Genomic DNA, 13,360 nt, shown 5'->3' with positions numbered 1-13,360 from the left:
ATGCCAATATCAAATCGGACTTTGTTCGTTACGTCTATCTACGTCTCTACTGACTTAATCACGTGATGGTTTTGGGGTTGATTTAACTGTACATTTACTATTGCCGGATGACGAAGTTACTCAATTGGGCTTTTTTTTTTTTTTTTTCTTTTCTTTTCTTCTTTTTTTTTTTTAAGTTCTAATGAGTACATGCCGAGTTCATATTTTGAAGGATTGTTTTTTACCAAAAATTATGCAATTTATCTAATAAAATGTAAATATGTATATACTGAATTTCAGAATGTCACAAGTTGAAACAAAATTTGTATTACAGAAAGCTAGCCACATTGGAAGCGGTCACAAAGTATGTAATGCAAGGAACGAAGGGAAATGGCCACACGAATTACACAACAGATTTTTTTCATAAAAATAAATAATGTGACTTCAAATAGAATATTTAATTTCGTGATAATGGAAAGGGATTAAAGGTATTATTAAGAATTTTTAACAGGGGTATTCTAAATAATGAAAAAGTGCCATTATGCAATTTGTGAACATTTTCTTATATTTCTCTATTCTGCGTTTAAAATTAGGGATACCGTCACAAGACGAGAACAGTCGACAGTGCCATTTCAAACCAGACTTCATCCTCATCTTCCTTCTAAATTTCACAAAACTCAAAATATTCTTTTAAAATAGATATTCAATTCTGTGTGTGTCATCAAAATCCTGCCCTCTCCCAGTATTCCCAAACGCAAATCCTTTCCCTTTTCCTCCCGTATTTTCTCCTCTTTCTTTTATTGATATTCGCGACACACTCTCATATGTTCGTGTTTATGAACTGCTCAACTATTGGCTTATAAAAGACATAGCTGGTATCCAAAAGGCTTCCCTGGAAGTATGTATTCCGTATTATTCCCATGTCATTGAAAACTATGCAATTAAAATGTAACCCCATTTATAATAATCCAATTAAAATGCGACCGGTTTATGATAATCCAATGTAACAGTTTTAAATTTACTAATTTTTGTGCATTGCAACAAAATTTAAATTAAAAGAAAGTTCGAATAAAGAATATTTGGTTAAAATGGCATTGCGAATGGGCTGGAAATGTCCACCTTCTTCATATATATATGCGTTCGCCCGTTATATTAAGTTTGTTGCAGCCCTACGAAAAAAAATGTCATAAGTGGCAGGAATACAGTTTTCAATATTTTGCTCTATTCTTATTTGGTATAGGCCTATTACGTTATTGGTTACTGAATGTCTCCTGGCACTACAAGAATGATTTGAGTGCAAGGTAACATTTCGAAACAAACACTGTTTTTTTTTTTAATATGAAAGATTCATTCACACACCATATATCACTACTGACACAATGAAACGGCCTCTGCGATAATGAAATGGGTTATGTGATAACGAATAACTTTATACCCTGTTATAGGCGTATTTATTTTACGATTCTTTAATTTTATTTTTCTCGTTTTTATCTATATATAAAGTTTTCCTACCACATTCAGCGTTAGGTAAACCTTTATTTTAATAGGTGTTCACAGAATTTTATTGGAAAAAAAAAAAAAGAAACCACATTACATTCATTGGCGTATTATCAATGGCTTGAGTGATGATACACCAATGAATGCAAATTTTCTTTTGCGAAACGTTTCTTTAGCCCAGTTTTCAGGCACGTTAGCAAATACAGTATGCGTAAGCCTATTGTCTTCACCATCTCCTTCCCCACATGAAAATTCCTGGAAAAGCACTTGGGATGAGCAATCAAGTTTATTTCATTCTTGATCAATATTCTGCGGTTCCTGGTTAACTTGGACTATTTAAACAAATTCGGAAACTAGCATTATGTAGGCTGTATCCTCAGTATCTATATCAAGGATAACACATGTATTTAGACTAAGGCGCATTTAGGGCTAGAGCCTCAAGCTGCGAACAAATTTAGACTATGTATATAAAGTGCTTAGCATCATAATACACAGCCATTTCTGAATAAACAGAAAATTTTTATGGTGGCATCGTTTTAGGTTATATCTCATATTGTGAATGCCTTCACAACGAGTTGCCATGATATTGCACTACTTCGAATAAGTAACGCTTCACCTAAGGAGAAGACTAGTGTTACTTATTCTCAGATAGGTACCACCACCCAGACAGCACTGTTTCAGGGCTATTTGGCCCTTCGTCAGTGAGTGGGTAGGTACCCAAGTGATGCAATGATGGCAAAAACAGTTATGAAGTATAACTCCACAATATGAGAGATGCCTGATGGTGTATGATGTATTTAGACTAAGGCGCATTTAGGGCTAGAGCCTCAAGCTGCGAACAAATTTAGACTATGTATATAAAGTGCTTAGCATCATAATACACAGCCATTTCTGAATAAACAGAAAATTTTTATGGTGGCATCGTTTTAGGTTATATCTCATATTGTGAATGCCTTCACAACGAGTTGCCATGATATTGCACTACTTCGAATAAGTAACGCTTCACCTAAGGAGAAGACTAGTGTTACTTATTCTCAGATAGGTACACCAACAGCACTGTTTCAGGGCTATTTGGCCCTTCGTCAGTGAGTGGGTAGGTACCCAAGTGATGCAATGATGGCAAAAACAGTTATGAAGTATAACTCCACAATATGAGAGATGCCTGATGGTGTATGATGTATTTAGACTAAGGCGCATTTAGGGCTAGAGCCTCAAGCTGCGAACAAATTTAGACTATGTATATAAAGTGCTTAGCATCATAATACACAGCCATTTCTGAATAAACAGAAAATTTTTATGGTGGCATCGTTTTAGGTTATATCTCATATTGTGAATGCCTTCACAACGAGTTGCCATGATATTGCACTACTTCGAATAAGTAACGCTTCACCTAAGGAGAAGACTAGTGTTACTTATTCTCAGATAGGTACCACCACCCAGACAGCACTGTTTCAGGGCTATTTGGCCCTTCGTCAGTGAGTGGGTAGGTACCCAAGTGATGCAATGATGGCAAAAACAGTTATGAAGTATAACTCCACAATATGAGATAGTAACACTAGTCTTCTAAAAGTAACACTAGTAAGTAACACTTACTAGTGTTACTTACTAGTGTAACACACACTAGTAAGTAAGAAATAAGTAACACTAGTCTTCTCCTTAGGTGAAGCGTTACTTATTCGAAGTAGTGCAATATCATGGCAACTCGTTGTGAAGGCATTCACAATATGAGATATAACCTAAAACGATGCCACCATAAAAATTTTCTGTTTATTCAGAAATGGCTGTGTATTATGATGCTAAGCACTTTATATACATAGTCTAAATTTGTTCGCAGCTTGAGGCTCTAGCCCTAAATGCGCCTTAGTCTAAATACATCATACACCATCAGGCATCTCTCATATTGTGGAGTTATACTTCATAACTGTTTTTGCCATCATTGCATCACTTGGGTACCTACCCACTCACTGACGAAGGGCCAAATAGCCCTGAAACAGTGCTGTCTGGGTGGTGGTACCTATCTGAGAATAAGTAACACTAGTCTTCTCCTTAGGTGAAGCGTTACTTATTCGAAGTAGTGCAATATCATGGCAACTCGTTGTGAAGGCATTCACAATATGAGATATAACCTAAAACGATGCCACCATAAAAATTTTCTGTTTATTCAGAAATGGCTGTGTATTATGATGCTAAGCACTTTATATACATAGTCTAAATTTGTTCGCAGCTTGAGGCTCTAGCCCTAAATGCGCCTTAGTCTAAATACATCATACACCATCAGGCATCTCTCATATTGTGGAGTTATACTTCATAACTGTTTTTGCCATCATTGCATCACTTGGGTACCTACCCACTCACTGACGAAGGGCCAAATAGCCCTGAAACAGTGCTGTCTGGGTGGTGGTACCTATCTGAGAACAAGTAACACTAGTCTTCTCCTTAGGTGAAGCGTTACTTATTCGAAGTAGTGCAATATCATGGCAACTCGTTGTGAAGGCATTCACAATATGAGATATAACCTAAAACGATGCCACCATAAAAATTTTCTGTTTATTCAGAAATGGCTGTGTATTATGATGCTAAGCACTTTATATACATAGTCTAAATTTGTTCGCAGCTTGAGGCTCTAGCCCTAAATGCGCCTTAGTCTAAATACATCATACACCATCAGGCATCTCTCATATTGTGGAGTTATACTTCATAACTGTTTTTGCCATCATTGCATCACTTGGGTACCTACCCACTCACTGACGAAGGGCCAAATAGCCCTGAAACAGTGCTGTCTGGGTGGTGGTACCTATCTGAGAATAAGTAACACTAGTCTTCTCCTTAGGTGAAGCGTTACTTATTCGAAGTAGTGCAATATCATGGCAACTCGTTGTGAAGGCATTCACAATATGAGATATAACCTAAAACGATGCCACCATAAAAAAATTTTCTGTTTATTCAGAAATGGCTGTGTATTATGATGCTAAGCACTTTATATACATAGGATAACACATGTTTAATTCATTGTCTTTTGTAATCGTACTCTAGGGTGTTGTCTACAAACAGCATTCATCCGATCGCAATACCAGTTTCCAATCTTTTTCAGTAAATTATACTCTGAATATACGCTAGGTTGATCTTGCATTAACACGTTTTTACTATGATGCAACCTGTACACGTCTTAACATGGATTCTACGAGGTGTTGTAAGGTATCCTGTGGTCGTTTCTACCTATACGTTGCAGTCTGCGCGTATAGTAGCACAGTGGTATCATCATCGGCCTCCCCACACTGGGTGAAAAAAGGCCACGGTTCGAATCCCGTTGATAGGCCATTTTTTCACCCCGTGGCTGAGTTAGTCGGTCTTAGGCGTAGGTAGCAAGGTTTTATCCCGGAACCCGGGGTTTTTCGTTATTTCATCTACCCATACATATGGGTAGATGAAATAACTTTCCGGGTGACCCTAATAAATAAATAAATAATACCCTATACGTTGCACAATGTGTTCAGTAATGCCTGCTCATCGTCAAATGGATGGTCGTCGAATGTCCTTTTTCCGTATATCCCAAACGTGCTCAATTGGGTTGAGATCAGTGAGTTGGGAGGCCATGGCAAGATGTAGAATTCATTGTAATGTTTCTAGAATCAGGTAGCAACCCGCTGAGCCTTGTGGCATGGGGTGTTGTCTTTTGATAGACTCCGAAGCTGTCTGGGTACACTGTTATCATGAAGGGGTGTACTTAGCTGGCGACGAAGAATGGTAAGCGAATCTTTAAAAAGAATTTTATTTTTTTAGACTATGGCCAGATGGAAAATATAAACGCTCCAGTTAATAAAAACTGTTATTAAAAACTTTGAAGTTAAAAATAAAATGCAGCATTTTTATTTGAGTGTCTTACTTAAAATCGCAGAATTTATTTCAGATTAAATTCATGAATAAGTTACATATCCAAATTTTTGGTTTTCCCATTTTTTTAGAAAAAAGTGCACAGGGCAGTCAAGAAATTACGTATTAGTTAAATATAGAATTTTTAATAGTTAATAGTTAAGCGTTTCCATCAAGCCATTGCCCAACGGTGATTAGAGGACCAAAGCACACCATGAAAACAGCCCCCAAACCATAACACCCACGTCTCCAGCCTGCAGAACACCAATAGTGAATTCAATTTCCATGGCCTCATGTTGCTTTCTCTAAATGCAGATACATCCATCAGCATGATTGAGTTGGAAACGGGGTTCATTAGATCAGGCGACAGATTTCCACATGTCGGTGGTCTATTGTTAGTGCTGACGTACCCATTCAACTTTCAGTTTCTTGTGTCTCGCAATGAGCATGGGTACCTGCGACGGCCGTCGACTGTCATAGCCTATATACGCTAATGTCCAACACATAACGAATATTGATCTTGCTATTCCTATGTTGTAACGGGTAGCCCAATCTGCTGAGTTGCTGCTGTTACGATACGATAGAAGTGCATATGGGCCTAGGCCCTGGAGGCACGTATGGGATGAAGTTTTTAATATATGTTACGATACGAGACACACGACATTCATCACTGGCGTCGGCCACGCATGGCTCTCCTACGTGTGAATTTTGGCTGGATTTTCGACCGCTTTTGAGTCAGTCACGGTAGACTCGTTATACCAGAGAACGGGTGCACTAGCAGGTGCCAGTATCGAGATACTGGCACCTGCACGTATTCTCCCTCTCCCACAGTCGTTTCACGTTCGAAGTCAGAAGATTTCGACGCATCCCCATTCTTCCTCACAGGCACTCAAAAATTCATCGCCACGTCATGTGTGTGCCCTCGTGGGTAGCACAGTTGGTAGAATCGCTGACCTCCTCATATCGGGTGGAAAGACTTGAGTTCGAATCTCGTAAATAAAGTTAGGAATTTTTATGAGCGTTTTTCAAAACGCGGCTAACTTAGTCGGTCTCAAACGAAGGTAGCATGGTTTTTCTCCCCGAAACTCTGGTTTTTTTCTTTCAGCAAAACAGCAAATCGACCACAGACCACACGCAGTTTACAGACATATTATATACACCACAATATTGATTAAGTTGTGCTGCACCTAAAACTCTACAACAACCAATCAGCTTGTTACACTGTATACCGTCTACTCTTACTTAATCACTAATGAAAACATTTTAAAACTTCATTATTAACATATTTGGAGAGTATATAAATCTTATATAAAAAGGAGGATCCTGAATACCTCCAAAACATTTAGGAATTGACACTGTGTGATAATAGAAAGCCTGATGTAGCCCAGTGGTCAGGAGCGAGAGTGCATAGCACGCGTTCCTTAAGTGGACCGGCGTTTAAGCCCTTGATTACTAAATACGATAAATATGTGTATTGACGATTTATTGTAAACTCTACTGACTTGGTTGTCATGCCTGAGTATAAACAGAAAATTTATTTTAGATGAAATTCACGCAGTTTCAATGCCACTGAAATTGTTGAAGCCTGTTTTCAATTATAATCAATGAAAGGATTTGCAATTTTATACTTAAGAACGGAGTTATAAAACGGAGTTATAAAAAGCTGCCATCCCTGATTTGAGATAAAATCAGTATATAAAAATTTACTTTTATATCCTTACTTGTAGGGGTGTGTTGGCAGTTTCTTAAGAAGAGCTTGCTCCAGAAGAATTTCAACTAAGTTCATCCCCGGTTAAAACAATCTACTAAATTTTGTTCGAATGTAGTAAGGACTTTCATTACTCAATAACGGGATAGGAGGTTCGGAACTGTGTTATGATATGCTACACAGAGGTGAGTGAAGGGAGGAGCACGAAAAGGTAAACAAAAAAAAAAAAAAATTGATATTTATATTCAATTCTGTAATATGAACTAATTTTATGGAGGCACCTGTTTTGGTGATATTTATGCTGCATATCTGTTTGGTGGTTAATAATAAAATAAATTAAACAGCAAACAATTTAGGGGGCGAAGCTATTTATTTTATTTTTTTAGCCACTTTCTTATGCATTTGGTTAAATTCTATCATGATCAATAGGCAGTAAGATATGTGTCACTAAAATACGAGGTTGAAACAAGTCGTGCTGGATTAGGAAGCCTCTGCTACGGCCTCGCTATACCTTTTACCATAGTTACAGATAAGGATTTTTTTTTTTTTTAGGGGCTCTTTTATTGTCACTGTTTTGGTTGTAAATTTTTAATTTCAATTATTTTGGTATTTCGGGTTGGGTTCATGTATGTTCTGCATTTGAACTTAAATTCGTATGATAATGATACCATACTAACATTGAAACTTAAATGGCTGTATAAGGAACTAACACTAAGCTACATGAATTTATTTATTAAATAAACCTAATCAATATACACATGCTGTGGAAAGTTAGAGAATATTGTAATTAGATATGAACGAAATAAATCGTTGATACAATACCCACAGTTTTATTTTTATTATTAGAAATATTATCACAGCTGTTTTATATTCTTTATAATAGCAATGTATTTTAAACGCTTGCCATGTTTTAAATTGGCTTCTTAGTGCTGTTGTGTAGTATGTGATAATTAAAAAAAACATTCATAGACAACATGAGTGCTTTGATGTTCAGTTTCAATTTTCTTGCTAGTCTATTACAATAACTTAAAGAGAAAAACTCTAAAGCTCATACGAGTGTTATCTATTCATTTCTAATTTGTCCTTACAACACCTTATTGTGAGATAATACTAATTTTTTCCCCTTTAAATATTGCCCTTGTGAATCAGAAAGTCTGTTAAGTCCTAAAATGAGCGACGAAAATTAAATATCAGTTCATCTTCTCTTGACACAGTTGAATAGGGTCGTGGAATAACAAACTTTGCAATCACTCGGCCTGGAAGGCTTTCTTCTACACCCTTACTCACAGTGGGAAGAGTCTCTTCCATATGCATTTGCTCTACCACTAGGGAAGATTTTTGCAAAAGTTCCTTCGTATTAGGGACGATAGGGTTCCCCAGGTCACGTCCATTTCCCCTGTTTTGTGATGTACGCTCAGTATATGAATCTTGGGAAATGCTTCTCATTGTGAAACTCCTCGTCATATCTCTTGTTATTGGCCTGCCACAGCAGTGAAGACGTTGGAATAATTCTGTTTTGAATCGACGATTGCTTAAAGCATAGATATAAGCATCTAATACTGCTGCCAACTTACAAAACAGTGCAGGAGCCATGGATGAAGTGGGAGTTACTAGAGTTCTATCGGTAAATATGCCTAATAAAGCAATGGCTGCATAAGGTGTCCAGGCTACTACCCACAATGAGATTAAACAGAAAGCAATCTTTGCTAGTCGAACTTCTGTCTTTTGCTGGTTACAGAAATTGATATTTTCCACATTCATCCTTTTCGCATTCTCTTGAAACATCTTTTGGTTGCGACGGACGGCAGCTGCAATACCCCAATAACACCAGCAAATAATAACAAGGGGAATACACCAAGCAGCCACAAAATAGCTGAAAATAAAGACGCGATTCATCCAGTCTTGAACTAAATAATCAAAACTGCAGCTACTTAAGTATCCTTCAGGAACGTAACGATTGATTCCCAGCACGGGAAGTAAACTAAAAATTAGGGAATAAATCCAAACAGTTACTATAGCTATTGTTGCCTTTTTGCGAGTCATACGACCAACATCATCAAATGGTCGAGAAATAATGAGGAATCTCTCAATTGACATTGCAGTGATTGTCATAATAGACAAGGTTCCAGATAAAGCTCCGATTAGTCCATAAAGAGGGCATCCTGCAATGAAAAAAAAAAAAGAAAAGAAAAATCATTTGTAATTGTTATTCATTAAGTTATAAGATTCTACAACTAATTGTATAACAGAATATAGGAAAAATATAGGAACGATAGGAAAAGCTGTCACCTCATTAAATAAAATTCTGTCCAGTCACACAAATAATTTTGAATATAATAATATTTGCACACTAAAAAATGTTTCCTTATTGGTGGATTTTAGGGAAGTTAATAAATTTCTAGAGGACAGTAGGTTTTTTAATCCAGTACGCAAGTGTTTTATATAAACGCGTAGTAGGGAAAATATCTCCCTTTGCTAACGCACCATCCGATGGGGAATGATTAAGTATGATGTAAGTGTTTTAAAATTCACTTACAATGTTAAACAGCATTTAATATGATATACCCCTATACAAAAGGTCTTCATAGTCGAGTGGTCAAGATACGGAAGTGCAACAGCACACGTTGCACTTCCGTATCTTGACCACTCGAGTGCAACAGCACACGTTCTTTAAGTAGACCGGGATTCAAGCTCCTGACTGCTAAATATAGTCGATCTGTCAACCCGCACTGGACCAGCGTGGCAGATTATGGCCCATTTCCCTCAGCGTGACTTGTTGAAGAGGCCTTCATCCTACAGGGGTTGACAATGGCTGCAGGTTTATTTATTTATTACCTCTATATAAAAGTTGATCAATCGTTACGGACAATTTGCCATTTTTTTTTATCAGCTGGTGGAAAATTTATTTTATGAAATACAACAAAATACAGGATCAGGTTGTGGATACATTATCTAATAGTAGAAAAACAAAAGGAAAGCAAACAAAATTATGTGGCTGCAGCACAGTAAATACCAAACAAACACTTCATCAAAGTGAACTGCGTCTGATTTAGACTTGTAACAAGTATCAATATAACGGGAAAATACTGTATATTTCTATAAACATTCAACTAAACAGTGTAGTCCTTCATATTTCGATAAACATTAAATTAAAACAGAGTAGTCCTAACTGGTTCGGTCAGATGGGTATCAAAGCAAAACAATTCACGAAGTGTCATTGTCTGGTGCTTACAAATTACACTGGTGCGCAAAACTTAAGGATCAACACTATTTATAAAGGTTACAACCACAAAATCTTTACTTAAGGTACTCTTTTTCTGTACTGAGGTAATCCTTCCCCATATGCGTCTGTTCCGAGGTGCCATTGGCCCCGAGTTCGTGTTTATGGATGATAACGCCACACCCCATCGCAATGCAACTGTTGATATGCTTTTAGAAAGCGAGGATATTGTTCATATGGATTGGCCTGCCCGTTCCATCGATCTAAATCCCATCGAACACACATGGGACGCTCTGTGGAGACGGCTAGCGGCACGTCCACACTCACCAGAAAATGTTCACCAGCTGAAGATGGCGCTGACAGAGGAATGGGCGATGTTACCGCAAGATCTTATCAACAACATTGTTCTAAGTATGGACAGCCAGTGCGAAGCCTGCATCGACATTAGAGGTGGCCATATCTTCTACTGAGGACCACCTCTTCCCTTTGTTCCATCTTTGGCGGTGATGCATCTGCCACCCAGTGTTGGGCGCCTCCGTAGCCAGGTGGGAAGGAGCAGCAGTGCGTAGCACATGCTTCTTGATTAGACCGGGGTTCGAGCCCGTCACCACCAAATACGGAGTATGCGGAAAGGTCAAGGAATGACCACCGCATATCCCGGAGCAATATGGCCTTAGTTGCTAATGCTCCTAAAAACCAAATAACGAACGAACGAGCCACCCAGTGCTATGTTGCCATTTTTGAATAAAGGCCTTCTTGTACTGTTTTGTTTTCGTCGTTGTGCCGGTGTTGTTTCCTTCATAATTTCTGTACCTCACGAGGTTCCTTTGGTATGCTTTTCCCATATCCAAGCCACTCCAATGAGAGGCTACAGGTGAAAACCTGACTGGTCCTTAAGTTTTGCGCACCAGTATATGTTGTTATAAGGCTGTTTGTTAGTAGGGCGTAAAAGGAAATAGTTGGCTTGAACAGAAGTATCAAATTCAGAATTTCTCGCCTAATGAATAGCTCTCTGAGGAGGGGAATTACGTCATTCCTGGGCAAAATTGGTGTGCACATAGCCCTTGATATGTACTGTAATCATGCGCTGGTGCAAAGGAATTTATTTTTTTAAATGTAATTTTACCATTTTTATTTTCCTTCTGGGCTATTATGAGCACAGAACCCTGGTGCAGCAACACCACGTTATGTTCACAATAGGTGATACGCCACTGCATATAACACATACTGGTTTGTTTTGTTTTTTTTTTTTTTTGTTGTTTTTTTTTTTTTTTTTAGGAGCATTAGCAACTAAGGTTATATTGCTCCGGGAATATGCGGTGGTCATTCACTGACCTTTCCGAAACCTCCGTATTTGCTGGTGATGGGCTCGAACCCCGGTCTAATCAAGAAGCGTGTGCTACCCACTGCTGCTCCTTCCCACCTGGCTACGGAGGCGCCTACCACATACTGGTGTGACATTATTGAAAGAAATGCAGTAAATTCACTAAATACTTTCAGTATAGGCCCTTGCACATAAACACATGATTTCCTGAAAAGCAATAAGATTGGTATAATATGCAAATATTATCACTGGTTTTGGCTTTCTGACCCCATGATTACTATAATTGTGCTCGATATCTTTTATTCAATAATTATCTTAACATTTTTTCTTCAGAAGTTTAACGACCAGTGTTCTTTGAGCTAGAAGTTTGAGCGATCAATAAGTTTACTTTTTTTACTTGAAAAAAGTAAACTTATTGATCGGAATGGCGTTCCGGTGTCTTCCAGCTCAAGCTTCCATCCACCAATCAAACTTTATAAAAGAAATTTTGATCTGTTGCTTAATGAATCTGCCAATCTTCACAAACAGTGACACAGAATCAAAATTAAAGTTTCTGCTGCTAAATATTTCTGTTTATATTTCAAGATGCCCACCTTGGATTAAAAGGGTTTGCAACATAGAGAGTATAAGAAGGTCACCGTGTGTTTTTTGATATCACGTGAATTCCAACAACAATGTGGCTTGAGTAGCTTTGTACTTAGGAACTGACCGCTCGGCTACGGTCGAGCTTACTCTGAGACACCCATTATAGCGAGAGGCAATTCGCGGCAACTACATTGTGCAAACAAATTTCATGTGTTTGGTCGAAATATTATGAACTGGACCATGGTTTATACTTAAATTAACGTAATAATATAAAGTACTCAAGTCATTTAACTGAAGAGCACTAATTCTTTTGCTTTTATAGAGTCTCAATATAGTCACGGCGGAGATGGGAGAAATCTCAGGTGCCGTCTGACACGAACATACCTTGTATAGTCACGGTGTAAATCCACTTGTGATATATCTGCTTTTGTTACTCATCTTTGGAAAAATTCAATGGAAAATTTCGGTAAAACTCAAGCAGTTATCTAGATATACCCCAAGGCTTTTGACATAATGGCATTCTAAGCAAGCTACTACTCTATCTATATATTGATTTCGTTCATTTTGAACGTTTGGCATAAAATAAAAAGACAGAGAGCCACCTGTTTTTTGCAGTTTTTTCTCTGAATGCTCGCTACAGATGATGGTTGGTGACTCTCTGTCTTTTAACTTTCCTTAATGCTTGTATTCCCTAAGGTCTTCAGTTCTATTTCCCACTCTTCTCCTCTTGCATCTAATGACCTGCTTCCACTGAGTGAAAATCCTATTCATAGTTTTGCTGATGATAGTAAGCTATCTTTCAGTTTAAGAAACCTTGCCCCGAACAAACAGGTCCAATTTCTTGAATATCCACCACGAATTCTTTAAATATCGATTTTCAATGTGGCGAAGAAAACTTAGTTAACTTCAAGAAATATTCTATTTTAACATTTTATACACCACTGTAATTAATTTTCATAAATGAGCATCACGTTACAAACCTTTTACCAGGTTCTTGTTCACATACACAATGAGTACAAATAAAGATTGCAAATTTGCTTTCAATTAACTTCAATCTTTCTTAAACTCAGTCCTCTCTGATTTTTAGCAAAAAAACAGTCCACTGCTTCTATACTCATCTGTGATGACATCAAATTTTTAGACAACATCACACATTTGCCTGACGTAGCCGAGTGGC

At 37.7% G+C, this 13,360-nt stretch overlaps 1 protein-coding gene across 1 annotated transcript in view; it reads right to left on the bottom strand.

The window, feature by feature from the left end:
* Positions 1-8,218: 8,218 nt before the first annotated feature.
* The window catches only part of LOC150081488 (opsin, ultraviolet-sensitive-like), a 29,392-nt gene continuing 24,250 nt past the window's right edge, over positions 8,219-13,360 (bottom strand). Inside the window, exon 3 of the mRNA XM_090380223.1 lies at positions 8,219-9,216. Within this exon, the coding sequence (XP_090236349.1) occupies positions 8,219-9,216 (998 nt within the window). The remainder of the gene's footprint in view (positions 9,217-13,360) is intronic.

Source organism: Mastigoproctus giganteus, chromosome 8 (assembly GCF_048544385.1).
Source record: "Mastigoproctus giganteus isolate SK-2022 chromosome 8, ASM4854438v1, whole genome shotgun sequence".
Lineage (NCBI taxonomy): Eukaryota > Metazoa > Arthropoda > Arachnida > Uropygi > Thelyphonidae > Mastigoproctus > Mastigoproctus giganteus.
Note: the sequence above shows the minus strand (reverse complement) of the source record. Positions and strands in the feature narration are given on the sequence as shown.